The sequence below is a fragment of the Diaporthe amygdali genome (assembly GCF_026229845.1).
Source record: "Diaporthe amygdali strain CAA958 chromosome Unknown NODE_4_length_2575358_cov_65_588622, whole genome shotgun sequence".
Taxonomy (NCBI): Eukaryota; Fungi; Ascomycota; class Sordariomycetes; order Diaporthales; family Diaporthaceae; genus Diaporthe; species Diaporthe amygdali.
In genome coordinates, this window is record NW_026517024.1 from 1,542,361 (window position 1) to 1,566,175 (window position 23,815).

The window sequence follows — 23,815 nt, forward strand, 5'->3', positions numbered from 1 at the left end:
CGCTGGGGAGAAAGAGGCACCGTGATGGTCCCAGATGGCGGCTTCCCAAAGGATCTCACGGGTTCAAGTCATGTCGTGGTCAGAAGGGCTGGCGAGGAGATGATCTAGTATATGGCGAATAGAATATCACGAGAAAAGAGTGGTGGACTGAGAGAAAGCATGGAAACGAACGACCCGAGGCGAAGAACTGCGCAACACCGCGGGGTGACGTTGGAAGAGGAGGCAGTGGAGGGGACTGATGCTGAGGCAGAATTGGACAGGGCATTGAGAACCTTGATGGTCGTCGCTGCTTTCGGGCCCGGGTCGGCATGCACTTAGTCAGCCGAGTTTGGTTGGCTCTCGATGCTGGATGCTGGATGCTCGAGTGCCTGCATGAACATGGGCAAGGGCGGGCACGGTGCAGTACAGACAGACTAGAATCCATTGAGTGGAGTAACATGAAGACAGGCAATTGTCCTCGGTTGGAGGATAAGAGGGTCTCTTTTGGCCCACGGTCAAGTTTGGATTGGAATTCATCCAGCATATTAGACTGACAGGTCACTGGCGATATGAGTGTATGCAATGCAGGATACATCTATTCAGGTGTGTACATGCGCGTGTCCACAAGTACCTGAGAAGTGCCATCCTGACTCAAACGGGCGAAACGGTCAAACGGCGCTCACTATCTGGGCAGCCAGTGTGCTTTGTGCTTACGAACAGGCAATGTTCCTGAGTAATGGCCCCTAATATAAATACTTTGTTGCTGGATTGGGACCTGGCTCAGTGCTCTTGGGGCTCAGACATGCCGTCGCTTGTAGACGAACCCAATCCCCTCGGCATAACCGCTTATCTCATCATAGTCTTCACACTGTAGAATAGCGCCTGCCAAGCTACAGCTACACGGGGGCCAGCCTGTTTGATTACCGTGTGAGGAGGAATCCGTCTCCAATTGTCAAACGTTCCTCCTCTCTCTGAAGGACCCTCTGCAAGAACCACACCGGGCATTCATATATGCTAGACAGCGTCGCATGCTATCAATAAACAAGCCCCAGTCCAAACCAACCATATAAGTCGTCACAGCAGCTACCTACTCATACCATCTGGCAACCATCTCCCTCACTGAGCGCATTCCCTCACCTGTGCTAGCATCATAAACAACTCACCAAGCCGGCCCGCAGTTGACACTGCTGCGGGGCGCATTTACCAAACAGCCAAACCATCACCAAGGTCACCAATCACTTTCTGTCAAAGGCACTATTCAATCAAATCTGCATCGCTGCGCCAATTTTTTGATCGTCTCTCGCGGTGTCCTTGCCCCATCCATATTCAGGCACCACACGCAGAGATGGGTTCCTTCTGCGGCAAGCAGTCGAGGGACGACAACTTCAGCGGGCCAGGCCGGCGACTCGACTCCCCCCCGCCCGAGAGAGCCACCGCGCCGCTGCCCAGCAACAAGCGTGTGGTCGGCGGGGCCCCTCGGACGCTGGGTGGCTCATCGACCGCAGGTGCCGGAGATGCGAGAAGGGCCGCTGCCGACGCTGCCGAGGTGAGAGGGCCCAGAATTGCCAACTCGGGATGACGATGGCAGTAGCACCGGTAGTGCTACTTCTGAACTGACACTTTCATCTAGGCAAGGGCGAGAGCTGCAGAAGACAGGGCCACCGGCAAGTTGGGCAGCCAGCTGCAGCAGCAGAAGAAGCAGACCATGAATGAGACCATGAAGCAGGCCGCACAGGAGGAGGCGCGGCGGAGGGAGATTGAGGCGTCGGATGCACAACGGAATTACAACTGATGAGCGCCTGGGACTGGGTTACTGATTCCGGAGTAATGGGCGGGTCTGATTTATTCATCTGGGTAGAGCGAGCCCTGAGGTATCTTCACAATACAGCGTCTACATCTTATCTATCTCCACCATTAGTGCCCGTGGTGACACTGATCAATATGCGCAGTGCCTCTCTGGGCCACGGAATTCCAACTGTTCCACCAAGGCGCTCAGGTCCTGATGCAGGCTTTTCTTCCAACGGGTTTTGAGGATACAACTCTCGTGAACACGCCAAAGCTCCAGTTTCAGCAAAGAGGTGGAGAAATGTCTCTCAGCTCCTGCGACGCCCTGACGCATCTTCTCTATGACTTGTCGAGCTAGACTCGTTTGCCCTGTGCCAACAAGTCTCCCACCTTGGGAGGCAGGACCAAAGCACTTCTATCATTGCGTCTGTAGAAATCGACGATAACCATGGCCGTATTTTCAGGCACATCCTCGTGGACGAAATGGCCAGCCTCCGGGAAGATATGCAACGCATATTTGCCTGTGAAGTTGTCAGCTTCAAACTCAGCTACACGCACGTTTGACGGCAAAGACGTACCTTGCATCTGTCCGATGGTTAATTCTTTGTCCAGCCGGTCGGTTCCGGCCAAGATCAGCAGTTTCCCGCCCTTCGCCTCGAGGAACTTCTTGCTCAGGCCCACGAACCAGTCCGACCAGAAGGGTTCCGTAGCAGCGAGATCCGTCCTCCACTTCCAAGGCCTGCTCGCACCTGGGGTTTGATCCTGGGTCAGTAGAGCAGGCACGCTCGTACGCGCGGAGATCGAGTTGCGAAGTGTCCTCGATCGAATATGCCAGTCAATACCAGCTTGGACCGAGGCAAAGCCTGTAGGCCTGGTTGACAAGTACGTGGTCATGCTTGTGAGTGCGTCCATGGCTGAGCCCTCGACGACATCTAGGACTGCATATCCGAGAAGTGAGTTGCCCAAAGCATGAGACTTTGCAAGATCCGTGACAACAGCTCCACCCAGGGAGTGACCAACGAGCACAATCGGGGGCAATTCTTTCCAGCCCATCTGCGCTTGAGTCTGCTGGATCACAGTCAGCAGATCAACACGGAGTGTCTCCAGGCTGAGGTCAGGAGGCGATTGCGTCGCCGTGACCGTTGATCCGTGGCCCCTCGCGTCCAGGGAAAGGACACCTGCAGAAGACAGCCGCTTCCTGATCTCCGATCCCACCACCGCGAATGACAAGCCCGAGGAGCCAGCGCCATGATGCATCACGAACAGAGGCCCCTTGTCGCCAGGAGAGTTCAGGTAGGCGTGGTGCGTGATTTGAACTGTACCGGAGTCGTCTTTCTGTCCTTCGAGGAAGAGCTCCCGCTCGAAATATGTTGTCCAAGGTATCTGGTCCAACGTCCTGCCCCCTCCTCTGGGAGGACTGGTTCAATTAGTAAGTCCTCTGGAGCCTCTTCAAGCCAAGGGGCCTGAAACCTTAGGTGAGTAGCACTCACCCTAGAGGTCTGGCAAAGAGCTTCCTGCTCGGAGTTGGAACCACCGTGCCTGTGGACGACGCTGACGAAGCGGACGAGGAGTCGTCGTCCAAGTATTCAGGGAGCTCCCCGATGCGGCCGTTCTCCTCTTCCTCTTCCTCCTCCTCGTCGAGCTCGTTGAAGACATCTGCATTGCTCATCTCCATCTTCTTCTTCGCCCACGCCTTCTGCAGGTCACTCATCTTGAGTGCGTCAAGCTCCGTTGCAACTGATATCGTGATCCGTCATCTAGCCCGTCCGGCGGCGATTGATGATTGAGACTCTTCAAGCCTGCATGTGGAGGACTAACAGGATTGGTCCAGTGACACGCTTAGGCGTGGCGTAGTGGTGCTCCGCTCAAAAAGAGAAGAAAAATTTCCAACGTGATCGAAGATTTTCAGGATATGGCTTGTCACTTAAGGATTATTTCCATGTATCAGTGCGCATGCAGACCGTTGAGATCCATGACGGACGTCACCTTGCAGGTGCAGTGGGTGGGTGTCTTGGGCGGCTCTGGCCGCTGCGAGGGGATACCTGGTCACTCAGTCTGGCGGCTCCCCAGTGCAGACTGCTGCGCCTACAGTGCGCTATACAGTGTGTCGCAACAGGGCCCTCTATCGCCCTCTGGGCTAAGAAGTCTGACACCTCTGGGCTTTGCTTGAGCTTTGGCTCAGATTGACGAACGACCGTTGAAGCACTGAAACTTTGTAATGGGTGCGACCAGCTTTACGTCACTGGCGGGCGCGACCCCCTTGAGTGCTGGCTTTCCTCCCAAGACACAAACCATCACGCAAACAGTTGCTCCCAGATTGTCACGAGACCACTTTGTTCGTGCTGATGTTTCTTCATTGCCTCATCTATGTGTGGATATCTTTGTCTAGAACCTTCTTTTTCCAACCATGCCACCATAAACGCCGAATTGTCGCAGACGCGTCAAAATGCCCTTCCATGAATATGTTTGTTGATGATTGATTTGTACACGGTGTGCTCAAACTGAGAGGGCCACAGGAGGTTGAAGCACTCCGGTCTCCTTCACTGGCTCGTCCGTCTTCTGGCGTTTCGCAGAAATTTCCTCGGATGTTTGCATAATTGAGGCGCCATCATTCTTCCGTTTTGAGTTGCCGTTCAGTGCGACTGCAGATTTCGCGTCCGAGTCGGAAATGAGGCCCACTGCCCTGTCTGCGTCCGTTGCCATGTCCTTCAGATGAGTGAGCCCCAGTGCCTCGCAGACAGAGATATAACTCTTGCAGGACTGGACGCGTTTGTAGGCAGGTTGTTTGCCAGGGATGATCTGGTTCAGCATGTACTTTGTGTTGCCAAACTTGTTCTCCGTTTCCATCGCCAACCGGAGATATGTCTCCGTCACCTCGTCCCAAGGCGCCATGCCGCCCTCCTCCTTCGTTCTGAAGCAGCTTGAGTTCTTCTCTGCCGCCGTTGCGATCATAGCCCCATCTACGCCGAACTCCTCGATGAGCTCCACGGCGGAATCCCGACCTTCGACGTCCCCGTTCATAAGGCACGCAACGCCGGCTTCGTGGCACACCTCCCGGACCATTTGAAGCTGTCCTCGAATCGCCCTCTCGCGTGGTCGCATGGGCGTTGTCCGGCAGTGCACCGTCAGTCCTGTGATACCTGTGGCGACCAGCCTCCTAACCAAAGCTTCCGTTTCTGTGGGTGTGTCCAGTATTCTAATCTTCACGCTGATTCCGATCTGAAATTCCGGCACAATGTTCTTCACCAAAGCCTCCAAGATCGCTACTAACTTGTCGGGCGTCTTCAGAAGAGCAGCGCCCATTCCGTCGTGCGTGCTGAATGGTTTCGGGCATCCTGCGTTCACATCTATTCCCGCCACGTCTGGTGCGATCAGTCGCGCGGCCGCGACCGCGCGATCTGGATCGGAGGTGCCAATCTGGAAGATGAGCTTGCGCCCTTCGCGTTCAGGGTGTAATCGGTAGATCACGGACTCCTTGGCGTTGGGTGGTGGCTGCTTTTGTCCTTGATGAGGTACGCGGATGAAATCGATGGTTTTTGTGGATGGATTGATTCTTCGTGTTGTACCTAGCATGGATCTGTCGACAGTTTCGGGGCCTATGCAGACAAATCGTCAGTCAAAGCGATTAAAAAACGAGAAGCGCAGAGAAACTGACCCCATACCAAGTCAGCGCCATAGTGGAGGGCGAGCAGGCGCGACGGTAATTCGCCTGACCGGACCATAGGAGCCAGCACGAGCTTGCCTCTGTAGTCGACTCCCCTTGAAGGGATGGGCACTTTTTTGACAGCCATCTCAGACATAATGCGTGACTTCAAGAAGCGAAAGATCATCACTGTCTTGGTGGTCGCGTTCGTCTTGCGAGGAGGTGGGGCGCAACTTGTGAAGGCAAAGTTCTTGATGCGACCGGAATCAATCGAATTGCCTTAGCAGCCGATGTGGGGGCTGGTCCGTGCGCTGAGTCAGGCCTTCTGGAACAAAAGTTTGTTTCCCAACGCGGCTAGCGCACTCGCCAGCCTCAATCTGACCAATCAAACAGCATACCGGATTCCCCCGCACGCGGCCCGACACGGGAGGCTCCCGACACGGAGCCGCGCATTGTGCACAGCAATAAGTCATGAACTGCCCGGATATGTGTAACACTATGTAGATAAATTGAGGTCGGACCCTCCAACAAACTGTTCCACTGTAGATTAGCCAGTGCAGGGTCTGATTTAGATGAGTATGTGAGTACATGGTACAAGGAGATCTGATAGCTCGCGGCATGTTCCGGGATCAGTCTCCGGCACTCGGAACATCGGAAACAACACCACCCCGTTCGGTTCTCTAAAGCAACCAGCACTCAAATCAACGCTCCTAGGTTAGCAGTCTCTCGGTTCTTGTTCTGCTTAGTCATCCGGTGTTGCATACAACACAAACCACACAGAAAACACCAACAACGGCTCAGATCGCTCACCACAGTCAACCCACCTCCTCCCACGCTCTTCAGATGAATAGAAACAAGTCAGGATTCTTCCCAAAGATCCCAAAAAGCAAATAAAAAGGATGGAGAAGTTGGGGATCGAACCCAAGACCTTCCGCAATGGACGGATGGCGAAGAATTCGCCTTGCAAAGCGGGCGCGCTACCACTGCGCCACATCCCCGAGTTGAGGAGAACGTCCCGGGACGGATCATGTCCGTGAGAATGCAAGGTTATTCGATGGCCGTCGATGTGATTGAGCGCGTCTTGCTTTCCCAGACTCGTATAGCAGTCTTGGTACCGGCCGACAAAGCAGTATGTCTTGAATGGATCAGGCTAATTATGTTCAATCTTAGATCATTATGCAAGGTCTATACTCACACCAGACATCGAGGCTCACTGAGAAGGATCCTTCTTCTCTTCCTGCCTCGTGGTTTAACCTTCTATAAGACATCCGTCTACATGTTAACCTTCCATAGAATGACCTCCATCGAAATAACCTCCCACAGAATAACCTCCCACAGAATAACCTCCCACAGAATAACCTCCCATGGTACTCTTCCGTGGGATAACCTTCTGTAGCATAACCTTCTATGGGATACTCTTCTGTAAAAAGCTTTTTATGGGATAACCTTCTATGGAATACTCATCTACGGGATAACCTCCCATGGGATAACCTCCCATGGGATAACCTCCCATGGGATAACCTCCCATGGGATAACCTCCCATGGGATAACCTTCCATGGGATAGACTGTTATATCTAGGAGCATTCCATTTTATTTAAGCAATGTTGAGAGTGCTATGCCGTTGACAGCAATTACCGACCACAACGCACGGATGAACCTATGACAGCCACTCACTACCAGCTGACTTCACAACTGTTGCGAGGTGATTTGGTCAGGATAAAGCGATATCCAGCGCGGCAATAAATACATCTATTACCAGATCCCCCCCTCCTGATTCCTATGCCATGATTAATAATACACAAGCAACATCAATGATAACGCGAAAAATATCAACAATATATGAGTGTAGCGGGTACTACTCTCTGTACAGAGCGCCATAGATTGCATCTAGCGAGAGATTGGATGTAAACTATGAAAGCAAAAGTGCTCTTGACCTAAAGTTTCCAATCACGGAGGACGAAAAGACCTTTTCCTGGTCACTGGGAGCCTTTTCGGGAAGGCGATGGCGGTGGTGTCTCATGTGAGGGTGGGTGTGTACAAAGTGGCCATTGTTTTCTTCCTTTTTCAACACATGTGTTGCAAATGAAGCTTGCAATGCCTTGAGTAGAGAAGGGCAGGAACTGGGAACATGAAGATACGCAGAGGAACAAGACGCGTCATTAGCGACTTGAACGCATGGAGGGGAACCGACAAGGGCGGAGGAGGGTACCATCAGGGCAAAGCCGTTCCTTCGTGGGTGATAGAAGGATAAGTCGACAGATGATACTCCAGACGTGCTTTCAAGCCTGTTGTAACAAGATTTGTGAGGGTTGGTGAGCATTTCTCTGTCTGAGAAATGCGCGGAAGGGCACCGAGGAGGGTGGAGGAGGATACCATCAGGGCAAAGTCGTTGCTTTGTGGGCAGTGGAAAGACATTATGAGTGCAAGACTGTTCTTATTCCAAGCTTTCCACTGCAGAAGACGAGCCCCTGCCCTGTATGAGAAGGGGCTTCACTAGGTGAGTGCTTACCTTCCCTTCTGTGATGCTCTGCGGTCTCCCCTTTCGTGATGCTCTGCAGTCTTCCCTTCCGTAGTGCTCCGGGGCCAGTACAAACCTCCAACTGTGATAATCATCAACAAACCCGTTTCTTTTATTGAAACATATCCATACATCAATGCCCTGCATTCGAGCCTCTTTTCACCCTTCTTTGTCATGGTGAGTAAATCGAATTCTGACCCGGCCAGGGAAAGCTTTGTCTCACGCTGTTTTCGTTCGTCAGATTCGCCAACGAGATGCGCCAGTGTGATTTACTCCGAGCCTCAGGACCGCGGCCAAAGATGCAGATGAACCCACGCTTCGACGATTGCATACGCGAATTTGTTCGAATTTGCAAAATCACTACTAAGCATCTCCCTAGTCTCAAATCTCTGCCGGGTGTTTTTAACACTGGCAACAAGTTCGAAGTCAATTCCGCCTCATGTTACTTCGATGCTACCTGGGAGCTTATATCATGGCCTACGCCCCCAAACCTATGCCCTCAAACCGTGCGGAGCTGCAACTACCGCGATAATTGGCCGGGACAGGTTTGACTTGACGACTTGGAGGAGCATCGACCAGGCGTGGCATAGTCTCAATGGATGTGACCCTTTGGAAAAAGAGGACATTGATGCGCTCAAAGCGGGAAAGACGATGCAGGTCATTTAGAGTCGAGACTGTACGAAGCTCTCAGACGTAACCCCTGTGGATCGCTCGCAGAGATTGTGTCTTTGTTTGAGGATTTGGACGACTTGTGGGATAACAAGCAGTACGAGGAGAGTTTACCGCCGCTTCCCCGTCAGAAAGAATTCTCTTGAACAGATGAATGTTCACCAACATTCGAAATCTTGTTACAACAGGCTTGGAAGCACGTCTAGAGTATCTTCTGCCGACTTGTACAATCAATCCATGTCAAATCACTTCGCATAATTTGATCCATTATGCTCTGCCTTGTGATCGATTAGTCCTGGTAAATTAACCCGGACCGGCTGTTAACTGAATTTACACAGCACCTCGACGGATTATGCCTCGGAAATGGCATACAGCAGCAATATCCGTTCTTCAATATCAATGCCGAGATGAGTTGTATTTGATTGCATTACTGGTTCAATGAGCATATACTTACGCTGTGCGGACTTGCGAGACCATGGAGTCGAGATGGAGGAGTGCTGGCGCTGGCACTTCCCGCCGAGGGATCCCAGTTCTACAGCTATGCATGATGTCGGACGCGTGAGGAAGTCTGAGGCGACTGGACTGAACTGAACAGTACAAGATTATCTAGGAAATCATGAGTGCGAGTGACTGGTGATGCACACCTATTCGCACCGCCCGCCCGACTGCCTCGCCAGTGGCTTCAACGAAAATTCATAGAGAGCCACATTATCCCTGACCGTGTAAACTTCCCCCCATAAGACGACCCTCCATAAGATCAATCACTCAGAATCAACTACTCCAGATTCATCACCTTTGAGCCGGACTTTTCGTTGGCTGGGTGACACGGTTGGCTTTTGATAATCTGATCCCGTAGCGCTTTGGAATATCTATTCGGGTTAACAAAATTCGAGTTTATATAAATTATAGAACGTAGCAGAGTCGCGATCGTGTGGGAGGGATCGAATTTCTCTCGATAATCGACTGACCGCTAGAATTCGCTGCCAATTCATTCCAACGACAGAGGCCATCTAGTTCCGCGTGATTTTTCAAATCAAGGGTAAATACCCATAGACTACATCCAGCGAGATATTGAGTGTACATCCTGACAGCAACAATGCTGTTGACCTAAGGTTTCCAATCACAGATGACGAGCCCTCTCACCCTCAAAGATGAAGGTTATCCCATTGGAGGTTATCATGTGGGAGACTATCTTATTGATATTATGAAAAGGTTGTCCTATGAAAGGTATTAGAAGATAAGAAATTTAGAGGCTATTGGATTACATTCTCCAATATATTCACGGTCCCAGAATCCCCTGAAGACATGAACAAGAGAGGTTCAGCGGCGATACTTCATTTAAAGATTGTGTTTGAGATTTGAGGCTGTGTTCTGTTTCAATTAATTATGAAAAGCCAAAGGTCAATTGAGGTAGTGTAGCAGATGGTATCTAGGTATACATAGGGTATTTATTACAAAATCAAACGACGCGGAACAAAATTAAAAAAAATCGTCAGGTAGATGAGGTTTCTGAGCCGATGCGTTGGACGCTTGTGAAAAGGTCTCAGGCCGTCACAGTCAAGGCAGGCACCGTCAGCCCGTAGGACTCGGTCTTGCCCTCGCGATCGTGCTGGTCGATCTCCACGCGAATACAGATGTCCAGGCTCCCGTCGTTCTCCTGGCCGTGGTCGTGCGCCGACGCCGCCCTGTGCTTCGTCCCGCATTCGACCTCGCCCAGGTGGATGGGCAGGTGGGCGTCCTTGGACTTGACGGAGATGCGCCCGCTGACGGACGCGGCCTCGTTGCCGTTGGGTTGCTCCGCCGCCCCGTTGGTCGAATGGGTAACGGGCCGTTCCCTGGGCGGGTTGTTGGGGGAGTTCTCGGTGAGCATGGCGAAGTTGCGGCTTGGCATGGTCACTTGGTTATGGTTGGCCGTCTTGTTGGAGTCGCCCGGGTCCTTGTCGAAGAGTTTCAGGAGGGTCTCGTCGGTCGATGGGTTGAGATGGTGGATCTTGTTGCGGCGGGCGAGCAGATTCGCAATAGCCTGGGGTGGGGGTTTGTTCACAATCGCAGATGAGACAACGTTTGCCATGTAGCGATAGTCATTCTCGCACGGAATGTTGAGCGAGGGGTTGGAATAGAAGCGGCCAAGAGCTGCCAAGTGAACATCTCCACCGAGAATGGTTATGCGGACAGAGACTGGACAAACAGATTTAGCTCGGCGCCACGAAAGGGAATGGTCATCATCGTGGCTGATAACTTACATTGTTTGCATATTTCTTGGAACCGCTCGACCATAGCGTTTCGCTCCTTCTTGTGGGTTCGAGCAGTGTAATGATCGTCCAAGTCATCCAAAAGATCGACCGATCCATCGAAGTGGTTGAATAGACCACCGCCTACGCAAGTCAGCCATCGCGGTTCGTTCTAGTGATCGCAAAGCCAAAGTGAGCACGGCAGAGGCAATTGAACGTCGTCTTGCCTGAAGCAACCGGGAAAGACTTTGAACGTACCTAGCCCAAACCTTCGGTTGGCGAATTTGATGGGGCCCATGATAGGGCTACTGAAAACGTTCTCAAGCCACGTGAGCCGCTGGAAGATGAAAAGTTAGATGTGCTCAATGTCCCTCATGCATGATAGCCAGTGACTTACTGGGTACGCAATTGGGATGCCCAACAGCAGTATCACGTGCCTGATGGGCGTGCCAGCGGCTTGCGCGTCCTGCAGCTCCTGGCTCAGCCGGCCGAAGATCAAATCATATGTCTCCGGATAGTTAACCTGGTGCCGAGTGCGCTCGGTACGCGCGTCGATTCCTATGAGCGCTATCCTTGCGCCCAGCTTGGCAAATATGTTGTGGGAGTGCTCAGCCACGTACGGGCCGGGCTTGGGCCCAACGATATAGTTGGACTCACGCATGGGCTCAGCAACATACGTGTCAATAAGTTGGTTTCTATCGATACCGGTCGCTTGGCCATCGCCTGGCTCAGTCACTGTCTGAGGCGCGTCCGAGGTGTAGGTCGATGGTGGTGGTGGCATGTGATGCTGGAACAGCATATAGTACTTGTGGGCACAACCACCGATACCGCGGAATACGTCGCATTTCATGAATTCGTTGACGTAGGAGCCAAACCCATCGATGATATCATGGTCATCCCATATATTAACCATTCTGCTGCAAATTAGCTTCATATTTCGGAGCATCGCGTGAAAAGATTTATGAAATGATTCAAGATATGTGATAGGGAACAGGGGTAGACATGGTCATATACTGACGGGATCTGACCATTCGCAGTAGCGAACGGCTCTGTTCCGTACCAACGGATGTAGTTTTTGAGATAATAGTCATCGCACTCGGCGCGTAGCTGTTCAGGGAACGGATAGTCGCGGCGCTTCTTGGGGTTTCCAATCTCTGTCCACTGTCGGAGAGGGCCATTGACCCGGATGCCGTCGTTGTAAATCTGGTCACCGCCGCCGATCATGACATGGAATGGTGCTTCAGCATGGCGCCTATTGACATCGTTCCAGAGGGCGGGACCGCTCCAAGCATCCTCGTCAGTGCCCACAGAGAACCCGTTGCAGGAGTGAAACATGATTCGCATGGATTCCGTAATGGCAGGGACGAAGAAGCTGTTTGTCTGCGGCTTCTGCTGGCTGACGAAACGCGTTCCAGGGAGGGTGTATTCCCACTGAACCTCGACCGCCTCCATCTCGGCGATGAGGTCGAAGCGCCAGAAAGTGTTACGGGGGTCGGAGTACAGACATATTCCCTGTATCTCTGTACCTGATGCACCATTCACATGTCCATTGGTTTCTCCGTTGGTTGTAGCGCTGGGGCCGGCGCCTTGGGATCTCTGCCTCGCGCCAACCCTCCGCAACACCAAAGTCGGCACAAATTCCTGCGTCCTGCCGCCACCCTTGGTAACGATCAGGACGCTGCCGACCCAGTGGTTCCCTTCCATGCGCCTGTAATTAAGCAGAGGCCCACATGCGACGGTCCTTCCGTCCTGGGGCTCGGCGTGCGCGAAGTCGGTGTCAACGGCATTTTGCGGCTCGCCCGCGGCTGCGGCCTCGTTGCCGTCGATCATGATGGGGTGATGTGTCTTGCCAGCAACAGCAGAGCCAGTTGGACTCCCGCCATCTTTTGTACCATCGTTGGAGGGGACCCTGGTTGAGTGCAGAAAGCTGGCTAGGTCGTGGGTCCCGCTCTTTCCATCCGGGGCTCTTGGCTGAAGCGTCTGACCCGCATGTTTGCGAAATGAACTCGATTCCTCATGGCGCCATCTCGTACCCGACGCGTAGGGGTTCCGTGGGTCAAGGTGTTCGTCGTCTAGGTCGACGTCGCGGTCGTGCGCATGGTGAGAAGACATATCTCAGGTGGAAAGACGGGCGCTGCTGGGTCGCAAAAGGGTCAGAGCGCGCGCAATTGGCAGAAACACTGAAGGTTCACAGATGTGGGGACTTACACAACAGGTGTCGCAGTCGCAGTCGCAGTCGCAGGTGCTATTCCACTATTCCCAGCCACGCAACGGTAAACAAGGTATGTAAATTAGTTATACCGCGTCCACGGAAACTGGGCCAGCAAGGGAGGCAATGTGAAGACTGATAAGAAACAAGAAAGAGTATGAGCCCTTGGGTCGCAAAGACTTTTGTGTTGGCTGGGTGTTGATCGTCTCTGAATGTTATTCTTAGACAGAGGGATTCTAGATGAGGCCTGCCAACGGGTCGCACGGAGAAAGGTGGTCCAGCAGTGTGCGTAAAATAAACCTTTTGAACGGGATCAACAGAAGAGAATATTAGATTCAAAGCAGCGGTGGGTACGAATGATGACCTGCAGAGTCACGCCACTGGGTGCAGTAGCGAATGGACTCTGATTTGTTGTGATTTGCTTTGGTCGAAAGAGGCGGCGGACGACTGCAAGCACAGCCGTGCGAATTTGACGCGATCCCGTTTCTGGTGGGAGGGAGGTTGGGTGCAATTTGGGGATGATGACAATGCCAAGACGTCCTGATCAAGGAAGTTGAGCGGTTCGTCTCCAATGCACACCATGTAAGCTGAAATGGGGACGAGGCTAAAATAAGGCCAGCTCCTAGCACGAGGCAGTGAGTAACTGAGCAAGCAAGTGAGTGTGCTTGCTTGCTGTTCGGTCCCTTTCCGTGGGTTGCAAAAGGTCAGGACAGGACATGATCGTGCCTCGAGAGTCTGCGCCCATCCGTCCCGCGACAAGACATCAGGGTGCGTGTAGCCGCCCATCTCTCTTCCTTCCTTCTGTGCTCCTGCTTCTAAGAATCCTTTGGAGGCCGCCGCGTTGGAGATGTTGGTGTACGACTGCTAGTAGATGATTATCAATGGCCAAGCTTATCCGAGTTACACCGTGTGGACACGGGGAATCTGTGTAATGTGCCGTGCTTCGCCGTTCTGTATTTGTGCTGCATTGCAAGTGACAATATTGTGAGATACGCAGGCAGGGGCTCTCTTTAATTTCTGGTGTTCCATTTTGAACGCGACTCGAAATCTAAATCAGCATCCTGTTCTATCCCATCTGCCAGTGAGCCCCGTGGCAGTGGATCTCGGGAACCTTGGACCATGGCACTCTTGAGATCAGGGGTCCCGCCCCATGTAGATATCCTTGTCCCTGTCCAGGGTGCATTGGCCTGTCGATTGCATGCAGTTTCAAAACACTCGACTGGTTCGACCCATGGGTCCCCTCTCTTTTCTTCTCGGCCGCAGTCCATGCTTCTCAGACAAGCACACCGTAATCCACAGTACACATCACAGGTTATTCCCAATCTACAAGACAAAGCACCAACCTATAAGAAGTTACACCTTAGTTGGTCATCCCATTTAAGGTTATCCCGCTTCAGTTTATGCTGCAGGAGTTCACCCTACTGGAGGTTATCCCGCTAGTAGGGTGCGTTGGTCAAGTTACACGTGGACAACTGGGATGCCTTAGAGCTGTAAGCTACTACTCGTCATCACTGTGATGTATATTGCCGTCTACCACAGAGTATCTCTCTCGTGCACAAATCTTTCCAGGCCTCCGGCCAGATCTTCTCCAGTGCAGTGCATGATTCTGAGGTGCGCTGCATGTGTCAGTTTGTGTCTTCATACGTGGTTCAGGCGTTATCTCAGTAACAGTGAGCTGGAAGAAACCCCCACACCAGCCAGCACGCAGACGTCACAGGTGAGAGCAAGCTCGAGAGCTTCTTGTCTGAAACCCAGAGCTTCTGAGACTGGCGGGGGTTCGGAAGAAGGGGGCTGCCTCCGGTGAAACCACCCCGGGTCGGCGTGGGTGCCGAAAGATATCGTACACTCTTGCCTTGTGACGATGAAGACAGACGATGCTGAGTGGTGACAAGCACCTGACGGCACCTCAATGGTCTGTATATCTGGGCATACTGTAAATTGCAGCAGCACAACAACCAGGAATGCCATGTTACGCAGGACCCAGCCCTTCCTAACCAGCCAGGCTCGGGAATAAATAGAAGACGGCATGGCACGCACCAACAGCACAAACAAGCACCGAGTCTCTTGGCAACATGGCGACGGCCAAGAGCAGGTGATCCAGGCTATGGCCTCATGCCGCCCCAAGACCATCCCAGGACTGGCGGCTCAAGTCGGGAGGAAGGGGGGATCGCATTCAGAAGACCCAGCTGGCGGTGATTGTCAAGGACTCAAGGCTGCCGAGACGAATCAGTGCTCCGATGACAGGCCCGCGACTTGGGCTGCCAGCCATGTCCGTGGTGCTCTAGGGGCCGGCTTTCGGGGCCGTTATCAGAGTCATGGCCTGCAGTCATTGGTCAATTGACCCGTCAAGGTTTCTGGAATGGGCCCCTCCCCGCATGACCTTTCTCCACGCTGGCGATGGAGCTACCCTTGTCCTCAATTAAGGCCGCGGCTTTCCGACGGCGATGGCGATATCCCTTGGTGTAAGTGAATAAAGATGCATACATGAGCCTCTGATCTGCGAACAACAGACACCTTTTGTTAGCAAGCAGAATCTTTCCAAACTCGTGATACCCTTCCTTCAGTCAACCTCTTTTCGTGCTCTCCTTTTCCTTCTCACCCACCAACTCATCTCCTACTTCTCGTCGTCATGGCTATGGCTTCCAGGACCGTCGGTCTACGGTCTGTGGCCTCACGGTCAACCTCCGCCTTATCGCCCAGGCTGGCAGGTACTCCACTGCCTCGCACTTTTGCGACATCAGCCCCCAGAGCCTCAGTCCTTGCTTCGTTCAAGGTACCCAAGATCTTGAACGAGCCAAATGTATGTCAAGGGCGACCACACGCTATTCCACACAAAACAACCCACTGACCTCCAAATTTAGCATCACTATGCCAAGGGCTCGTCCCAAAGAGAAGGCCTGCTCTCCACTGTTCAGAAAGTCAAGAGCAAGGGCACAGTCAAGGTCCCGATAGTAGTTGGTGGCAAAGAAGTCAGTACAGGATCGCGCCCCCCCCCCCCCCTTTTGCCCTGATCCGATCTCGCCAGCTGACACGCTCATTCGTACAGATCACAACTTCGTCTACCGGCAAGCAATTGAACCCGTCCGACCACTCCGAAGTCGTGGCGACATACTCAAAAGCTGGCCCGGAAGATGTGAAGACGGCGATTGAGTCTGCACTGGCTGCCAAGGACGCGTGGGCATCACTGCCCTTCGCTGACAGGGCAGCCGTCTTCCTCAAGGCCGCAGACCTGATCTCGACCAAATATAGGTATGAGATCATGGCGGCTACCATGCTCGGCCAGGGCAAGAACGCATGGCAAGCCGAAATCGATTCCGCCGCAGAGCTTTGCGACTTTCTACGGTTCAATGTGCAGTATGCGGAGGAGCTGTACGCTCAGCAGCCCCAGCATCACTCCACCGGTGTGTGGAACCGGCTAGAATACCGGCCGCTCGAGGGCTTTGTATACGCAATCACCCCGTTCAACTTCACTGCCATCGCCGGTAACCTGCCCGGTCTTCCTGCGCTGCTCGGAAATGTGGTCGTGTGGAAGCCATCCGACTACGCGATCGCCTCCAATTGGCTCCTCTACAACATCTTCATTGAGGCAGGCCTGCCCAAGGATGTGATCCAGTTCATTCCAGGTGAGCCCGAGGAGATCACCAAGATCGTATTAGGACACAAGCAGTTTGCCGCTCTCCACTACACAGGCAGCACTGCCGTGTTCCGCAAGCTATACGGTCAGATTGGCGAGGGCATAGCCGAGGGACGCTACGTGGGCTACCCGCGCGTCGTGGGCGAGACTGGCGGCAAGAACTTCCACATTCTCCACCCCTCTGCGAACGTCGAGAATGCTGCCGTGCAGACAGTGCGGGGTGCATTCGAATTCCAGGGTCAGAAGTGCAGTGCGACCTCACGGGTCTATGTGCCCAAGAGCCTCTGGCCCCAGTTCAAGGAGAAACTGGTCGAAGAGACCGAGAAGCTGAAGACTGGCGTGCCGTGGGAGCCTCAGAACTTCATCGGCCCTGTCATCCACACCGCGTCGTTCAACAAGCTCTCGGGCGCCATTGAGGCGGCGAAGAAAGACAGCGAGCTGGAGTTGCTCACCGGCGGCACCTTCGACAACTCAAAGGGTTACTTTGTGAAGCCTACCATCTACCGGACGACCAACCCTGCGCACCCTTACCTCAAGGCAGAGTTCTTCGGCCCCATCCTGACGGCGTACGTGTATGACGACAGCACGCCCGAGGGCTTTGTCAAGGCCTGCGAGCTGGTCGATTCTACGACGGAATACGGACTCACCGGCTCGGTTTTCGCATCGGATCGGGCGGCGGTCCGTGTCGCGGAGGAGGCGCTCCGGAACGCGGCGGGCAACTTTTACATCAACTGCAAGAGCACGGGTGCAGTAGTCGGACAGCAGCCATTCGGCGGCGCAAGAGCATCGGGCACGAACGACAAGGCTGGAAGCTCAGCGATCATGGGGAGATTTGTGAACATGAGGACGTTGAAGGAGGAATTTGGTGCCACTACAAAGGTGGAATACCCGAGCAACGAGATTTGAGGTGATGGTAGTGGGACATGGGCAGGCGTTGAGATAGGCGTATGGTTGACGAGATATGATCATCGAAATTGATGTTACAGCATGTGAAAGGGCGGGAAGCCAAGTGTGAAACATTGGGTCCGGTCCTGGGACGTGGGCCCTGGCGGGCAGTCTGTCTATCTGCGGATGCTATTACCGAAACCTTGATGCAGACATGAGCACGTGGGCACCTCTTAGGCCAGAAAAGTGGGCGAGGACGAAACCGAATGCATACATACATGCCAGCCTGCGCGGAACTTAGTCTTGATATGGATTGATCGAACCAGAAGCCGGCATTCCTGGATTTAGCCCGCATCCCACGGGCTGCTAGCAACAACCTGTTTTGGCGCTGGCAACATTGGTCTTGAGCATCTTGCTCTGAGGCCGATCGCGATGTATGACCCTCGGTAATATAGAAGCTGACAAGGCAGGCCCAAACCGCAAGAACAGTTGAGACGCTCTGCTGCCATGTCGATGGGAGAGGCGCCGAAAAATGCCGAGTCAGGCGCACCACGCGGCCTGACGGGTGGCAGCAAAGCTGTCATGGCCAGAGCCTGTGGATTGAGCCATGTGAAGTGTCGCGAGGGCTGCGAGGGCTGCGAGCACTCGACTGAAAAGGCGTCAGAGGGAGATCCCTGGACGCACGGGCCACAGGCCATCATCCCGCAGCCCGCCTCGCCAGACGTCCCTCCAGCACGAGGTCTTAAGCTCCACTGTGATTCGCCATTGCTCGCGTGAGCTCTTGCCGGGAACACTATGTATGTACCGGGCTATTACTACTCGTGGGTTGGGTACGGCCTGCATCACCACGGATGTACACTCACACACACACACACACACACACACACACCCAAGCACTCCCTCACTTGCCGCTCTTGGGGGGGAGCCAGGGAGCTCGGCCCAAGCGATCCAAAACGTCTCCCCCCCCCGAGCTATCTATCGAGGGCACGTTGCTTATCACCGTAATTCTTCTCGTCAGGTTCTCTCCGGTAGGTTTCTTGTAGTGTAGGCAGGTTTTCTCTTTCCTTTTCTTTCCCAATCATTCTCCCCAGCCCACTGCTTATACACGTGCCTCGTGCCTCGTGCCTCTCTTCTTCCAACCGTGTCCTTGTCTTGTCGCCATTGTCAAGTCTTCAAGCGTCTCACAGTCTGGGTTGCTCGATCTGGAGATCCCGCCTGACGGCTACTCACCCTCCGCTGCGCTCGTGACGACTGTGACACAGCCTGCCCCAGCACGCAACGAAGCTTTGGTGGCTGCGCATCTTGACTTTGGCCTTGGCCGTCGAGGGCCGCGTTTACTTGTTTCGCTCCTCCGAGATCATATATACCAGATTTCAACCTCTTCAACACGCCTCATCTCTGTGGTTGGCACCAGAGACCAACCTCAGGACGGTCACATCGCCGCGCGATAACGCCGGCTACAAACATGCCTCGCACGGCGTTGCCTCCAACGCCGGCCTCTTCTACCGATATTGCAGGAGAGGATGGAACCAAGCAGTTATCGCAATTGCAGATGGCCTTCGAACTGCCTCCTCCAGCCATAAAGTCACGCACCGCCAGCTCTGACACAGACAAAATGGACATTCCTGCCTCCCCAGAATCCCCAGTCTCACCGAAGGCCCCATATAGGATACAACCCAGTGAGGCTGTCAAGGCGAGGCGGCGACCTCCCGCCGCCGCCAACGCCGCCGCCGGCAACAAGGACGGCAACTTCGCGTTGCCGCCGCCTCCCACGAGATCTCGTAAGATCATCCAGATGAAACCCCGACCTCAGGAGGAGAAGAAACCCGCGGAACCAGTGACGGCCACTAAGGGCACAGCCAGCACAGCCGGTGCTAAGAGAACCGCTGCTGCCCCGGCCGCGAGCGAGGCCGTGCCAGCAAAGAAGAAGCAGCCATCCGCAACCAGCGCCGCAGGACGGAAGATCGCCAGGAAGACGGCACATAGCCTCATCGAGCGGCGACGGAGATCCAAGATGAACGAGGAATTCGCCGTCTTGAAGGATATGATACCAGCTTGTACCGGCGAGATGCACAAGCTGGCTATTTTGCAGGTGAGCAACAGATATCCGTCGGCACTCGGTCATACACTCGTTACTGACCGTCCTAGGCCTCAATTGAATACGTCAGATACCTGCAGGACTGCGTCGAGAAGCTCAAGTCGCAGAGAGAGCTGCCAAGCCAGACCGCCCCCGAGATGGAAGGAATACGTACCCCATCAGGCCGAGAGCCATATGACCCGGACTACGAATACCGTCAGGCATATCCCGGGGAGCAGCACTCCCCAGACGTCGAGATGACCGGCTCAGACGACGCGCCCTCGCCGACATTCACCACCCGCCCCTCCTCCGCCACAACCTCGGCATCCCACCAACACTCCGCCTCGCCGGCCCTGGTGCCCCAGGATCCCTCGATGGGCCGCCACGACTCGTACGTGTCCCTCTCGGCGGCCGCGGTGGAGCACCACAGGCACTACAGCTACAGCAGCGCGACGACGTCGCCCGCGTTCGGCCCGCAGGTCGGCGGCTACGGCGCGGCTGGCTACGCGCCGAGCAACCACTCGGCCGCCGGGTCGACGCTGACGAGCCCGGCGCTGGGCCCGATGCGGGAGCGGGACTTGGACCAGGAGGCCATGGCCGCGCTTCTGATGCTGAACAATGACCGGCGGGGGACGGTATCGAGTACAAATGGTGGGTCCAACGCCGCCGCCAGTAGTGGTGCTAGTGGTAGTGGCTCTGGGAGGGGAATGAGTGTAAGGGATCTGTTGAGTGCTTGATGCGTCTATTGTGACTTGTACTCACCACGTTATTCTGATGTTTACCGCGTGTGTTTACTCGGGCTTTGTCCGGTGGTTTTGACATTATCGCGGCGTTGCATATATCCTACGGGTGGGTGGCTGCCTGCCAACATCCTGTTTTCGGTGTCATTTTGCTACAAACGTCGAGGGTCTCTCATCGTCCGCTGCAGGACCAAACGGGATAATATGGCGTCTTCTTACCCGTGTACGCCAGATGGCACCATATAACTGATTGAGACATAAGTATATCGGCATGTCAGGAGTGGGCAACGGATATTCAATGCTGGTATCGGGACGCGATTTGGAGGTTTTCGGTCGAAAACCACGATCAGCGAATATAGCGTACTATGTTCTAGACACGCGATCATACATCAAAATCATTCCGACGCGCGTCCTCTGGACCTTTCATAGTACAGACTTGGAGAGGGTCCATGTGAATATTCAAAAAGACACCTTTGATGTTGGTTTCGCTCGCGACTGTTGAGCGCGCAGTATTACCCAATGTCATTGTGGGCATTGATGTCTAGCCTGGTACCTGTAACTTGATTTTCACAAGTATGTCTTGAATTGCCTGCCTTGTCTATCTTAGAGCTGTTCATCTGGGCCGTCTCATTCTCTTGGCCATGCTTCCCTGCACCTCAACTTTACAATTCTAGAGCGCTGGAAGACCTGTGCGCGGTGGTCGATTTAATACACCACCTCGATGACCATATCAAGCTTGAATTCCAATTTTAGGCCTCAGGCACACGTCAAGCACGTTGGGATTTATCTGCATCCGATCCAAGTACGCCAACTTTAAGCCGCCATCAAATGAGTGCATCGTCGTCTTACAAGCGATGCTCTCGGAAGAAGGGCTCAGCATGTCTACCTTGACCCTCGTCTCAAGACAGAGCGCTCAGGTCCAGCGGCACACTGCTTCCCCTGCCGGCTCGATATCTCCTTGCTCCGCCATGGAATTCTCTTGGCTTGGGAAACATGGACTCATCTACAAACTTCCACCTCGAATCCTGGACAACGATCCGCTCCCCTCGTGCTGCTCCGCCACCATTCGCCCGAGTCGCCATCGAATTACTCCGTGTGGGACTTGGACTCTTCCCACTGCCGTTTGGCGCGAGCACGAAATTACTGGGGTCAAGCATCGACCGACCTACGGATCCCGAATGAGCACGTGCGGGTCCGGTGCTTGAAGGCGGTGGCGGCGGTGGCGGAGCGGAGGCAGGCGATCGCGGCGAGGGAGCGCTCGGGGGAGGCGGTGGTGGGGGAGCTGAGGTCGGGGAGCTTGCTCCCGTTGCTGCTGCGCGAATAGCTGCTTGTACGGCGATATTAGGGGAAACTGCGCCGGCAGCCGGTGGCGGTGGAGGGGGATGCTGTGATCTTGCGGGTGGCGGAGGTAGCCGTGGAGCGGACGAAGGAGGTGGAGGAGGAGGTGCTGGCGGTAACGACGGCGCGGCAGAGGATGGGGGCGGCGGTGCCGGGGCGCTTGGCAGAGCAGGAGCGGATGATAAGTTGGAGGATGGTTTACGCGACCCCGGCGGTGGAGGCGGCTTCTTCCCTATTGGAGGGGGCGGGCCCTTCAATGAAGCTGACGACATAGGCCGCGGCCCCTCGTTGACTGCTGTCTTTCTCAGGTTCGCTATTGATGCGTGGTTGGCCAAGCCTGGTATCATCGGACGTCCTGGGACTGCTGGCGCAGCACCAGGAGGTGGTCGCGGAGCAGAGGCTGTTGGTGGTTTCGGTGCGGATGACCGCGAGGATTCAGGATCGGATAGATATGATGCGGCGTGGTCCGCTAGACAACGTTAGATGCCTGGCTATAAAGACCGCCACTGATCTGAACTCACCTCCAGTGTCTACCCCCCCGCCAGTCTTTCTGAGTTTCGGCATGCCCCCGGCGAAGAGACCAGCCAGCTGCGGGGCAGCGTCCATCGGCGCTGCGGCAGATACATCTCGACTTCCCTGATCACTGTTGCTCCTTACTCTGTTACCAGGCACAGGCGGTGCGAGGCCCCCTGGAGCTTTCGGTAGGCCGGGAACAGGTGGAGCTCCTCCTACCGGGGCCGGGCCCGGCCCGCCGGACACTTTCCCAATGACTGGCGCAGATCGATCGTTGGTAACGGCCTTCTTCAGAGCCTTTCCCTTGGAGATATCTGAGAGAAGTGCGCCCTTGAAGCGATGTTAGCTTTACTCTGCTGGGGTGAGCAGGCTGTGGTCAACCTACTCTTCCGGCTCCTCCACCAGGTGGTCGCGCCGGAAGATTCCCGGGTGGAGGGGGAGGAGGCGGAGGAGGGCCTCCACCGCCCGGAGGAGGAGGAGGCGGCGGAGGAGGGGGAGGAGGCATGATAGCTAGGTGCCCTAGCAGCTGGTGCTAGACAATCGTGGATGGCGGAGGGTGGTCCGGTCGAGCAGCAGCGGACGTAGGATGGCAGCAGGCGCCGGGGTAGGCGGCGATACTTGTTAATGACTAGACGATAGTTTGGGCTCGGGCTCGGCGTTGGCAATGCATAGGTGTGGGATTTTCGAGACGCTGACGACAAGTCGAGGGTGCGGGCCAAGACACCTCGACAGCAATGTAGTTTGATGCCTAAAGCTTGCGAATCAGGCCGATAGGGAGTGACAGTGGTAAGAGTCAAGTTGGACGTTGGAAGCGGTCCAGGTGTCGTCACAACCACTGGTTGAGCGGGCAGGGGCAGGCATGTGGCATGTGCTGAGCCTCCCTCCTCCCCGAACCCTACTGTAAATGCACCGGAGTAGGAGAGGGAATTGGGGGGAAGGGGGGTGGGTGGTGGGTTCGACACTTGGAAGTACGGGTTAGGGTGGGAGTGTGCATAGGAGTGGGGTCGGGCATGAGGCTGGAAGATTACCTTGAAGTTGATTGGTTGTCTGGTCAGGCTCGGCAAACCTCCAGCAAGAGGCTCTGGAGTCGCGCGTATCTCCCCAATCCCCTCATCGTTCAGTCCACCCTCCACTCAACACCAACAACATCCCCCACGACCGCCATCACCGCCGTACTGGCGCCGCCACGCTGCACGTACCAGGGCTGCGCGTGTCAGTTGTCAGATCGGAAAAGGCCTAGGCCAGCCTCTCCTGAATCTGCAATCTATCTTTACTTCGTCCCGTGTCAGGCGTTCATGCTGTTGGGTTCCGAAATCCGACTGTTGTGTGGTGCTGGTGCTACGCCGCCTGTTGCGGCCTGTTTCGCCCAGAACACCCCGCGGGGGGCCAACTGAGCTTGTTGGCTGGTATCGACGGTTCTGTCAGTCGTGTCCACGGCGCTGGGAAGAAGAGGCTCAAGAGACCCTGCTGAAACGCTTGGTTCTGATTCGTGAGCCTACTACCGACGCGCCCGGGGATCTGCGGGCAGGGGGGCTGCGATCCGAGACCACGGTCATCTATCTCTGCCTGTCTCTTGTCGACGTTCGACCGATA

The 23,815-nt window shown here is 54.7% G+C and overlaps 7 protein-coding genes across 7 annotated transcripts; 3 read left to right on the plus strand and 4 right to left on the minus strand.

Annotated features, from left to right (window-relative positions):
• Window positions 1-1,324: 1,324 nt before the first annotated feature.
• Window positions 1,325-1,771, plus strand: J7T55_008669 (uncharacterized protein; the record flags this gene model as incomplete). Its single annotated transcript, XM_053139011.1, has 2 exons — window positions 1,325-1,525; window positions 1,610-1,771. 2 exons carry the CDS (start codon window positions 1,325-1,327, stop codon window positions 1,769-1,771), a joined length of 363 nt encoding a protein of 120 aa, XP_052997944.1.
• A 347-nt stretch (window positions 1,772-2,118) lies between these two features.
• On the minus strand, window positions 2,119-3,475 carry J7T55_008670 (protein phosphatase methylesterase 1; the record flags this gene model as incomplete). The annotated part of the gene is made up of 3 exons (XM_053139012.1): window positions 2,119-2,285; window positions 2,343-3,181; window positions 3,255-3,475. The coding sequence occupies 3 exons, from the start codon at window positions 3,473-3,475 to the stop codon at window positions 2,119-2,121; spliced, it is 1,227 nt and encodes a 408-aa protein (XP_052997945.1).
• A 785-nt stretch (window positions 3,476-4,260) lies between these two features.
• On the minus strand, window positions 4,261-5,860 carry J7T55_008671 (dihydrouridine synthase; the record flags this gene model as incomplete). Its single annotated transcript, XM_053139013.1, has 3 exons — window positions 4,261-5,360; window positions 5,420-5,686; window positions 5,806-5,860. The coding sequence occupies 3 exons, from the start codon at window positions 5,858-5,860 to the stop codon at window positions 4,261-4,263; spliced, it is 1,422 nt and encodes a 473-aa protein (XP_052997946.1).
• Window positions 5,861-10,138: 4,278 nt separating this feature from the next.
• J7T55_008672 (transcription factor) lies at window positions 10,139-12,938 on the minus strand (the record flags this gene model as incomplete). The annotated part of the gene is made up of 5 exons (XM_053139014.1): window positions 10,139-10,773; window positions 10,839-10,970; window positions 11,085-11,163; window positions 11,224-11,740; window positions 11,845-12,938. 5 exons carry the CDS (start codon window positions 12,936-12,938, stop codon window positions 10,139-10,141), a joined length of 2,457 nt encoding a protein of 818 aa, XP_052997947.1.
• A 2,726-nt stretch (window positions 12,939-15,664) lies between these two features.
• Window positions 15,665-17,575, plus strand: J7T55_008673 (delta-1-pyrroline-5-carboxylate dehydrogenase; the record flags this gene model as incomplete). Its single annotated transcript, XM_053139015.1, has 3 exons — window positions 15,665-15,835; window positions 15,897-16,004; window positions 16,082-17,575. The coding sequence occupies 3 exons, from the start codon at window positions 15,665-15,667 to the stop codon at window positions 17,573-17,575; spliced, it is 1,773 nt and encodes a 590-aa protein (XP_052997948.1).
• A 1,444-nt stretch (window positions 17,576-19,019) lies between these two features.
• On the plus strand, window positions 19,020-20,368 carry J7T55_008674 (helix-loop-helix DNA-binding domain-containing protein; the record flags this gene model as incomplete). Its single annotated transcript, XM_053139017.1, has 2 exons — window positions 19,020-19,646; window positions 19,703-20,368. 2 exons carry the CDS (start codon window positions 19,020-19,022, stop codon window positions 20,366-20,368), a joined length of 1,293 nt encoding a protein of 430 aa, XP_052997949.1.
• A 902-nt stretch (window positions 20,369-21,270) lies between these two features.
• J7T55_008675 (uncharacterized protein) lies at window positions 21,271-22,727 on the minus strand (the record flags this gene model as incomplete). Its single annotated transcript, XM_053139018.1, has 3 exons — window positions 21,271-22,178; window positions 22,231-22,552; window positions 22,608-22,727. The coding sequence occupies 3 exons, from the start codon at window positions 22,725-22,727 to the stop codon at window positions 21,271-21,273; spliced, it is 1,350 nt and encodes a 449-aa protein (XP_052997950.1).
• Window positions 22,728-23,815: the final 1,088 nt, after the last annotated feature.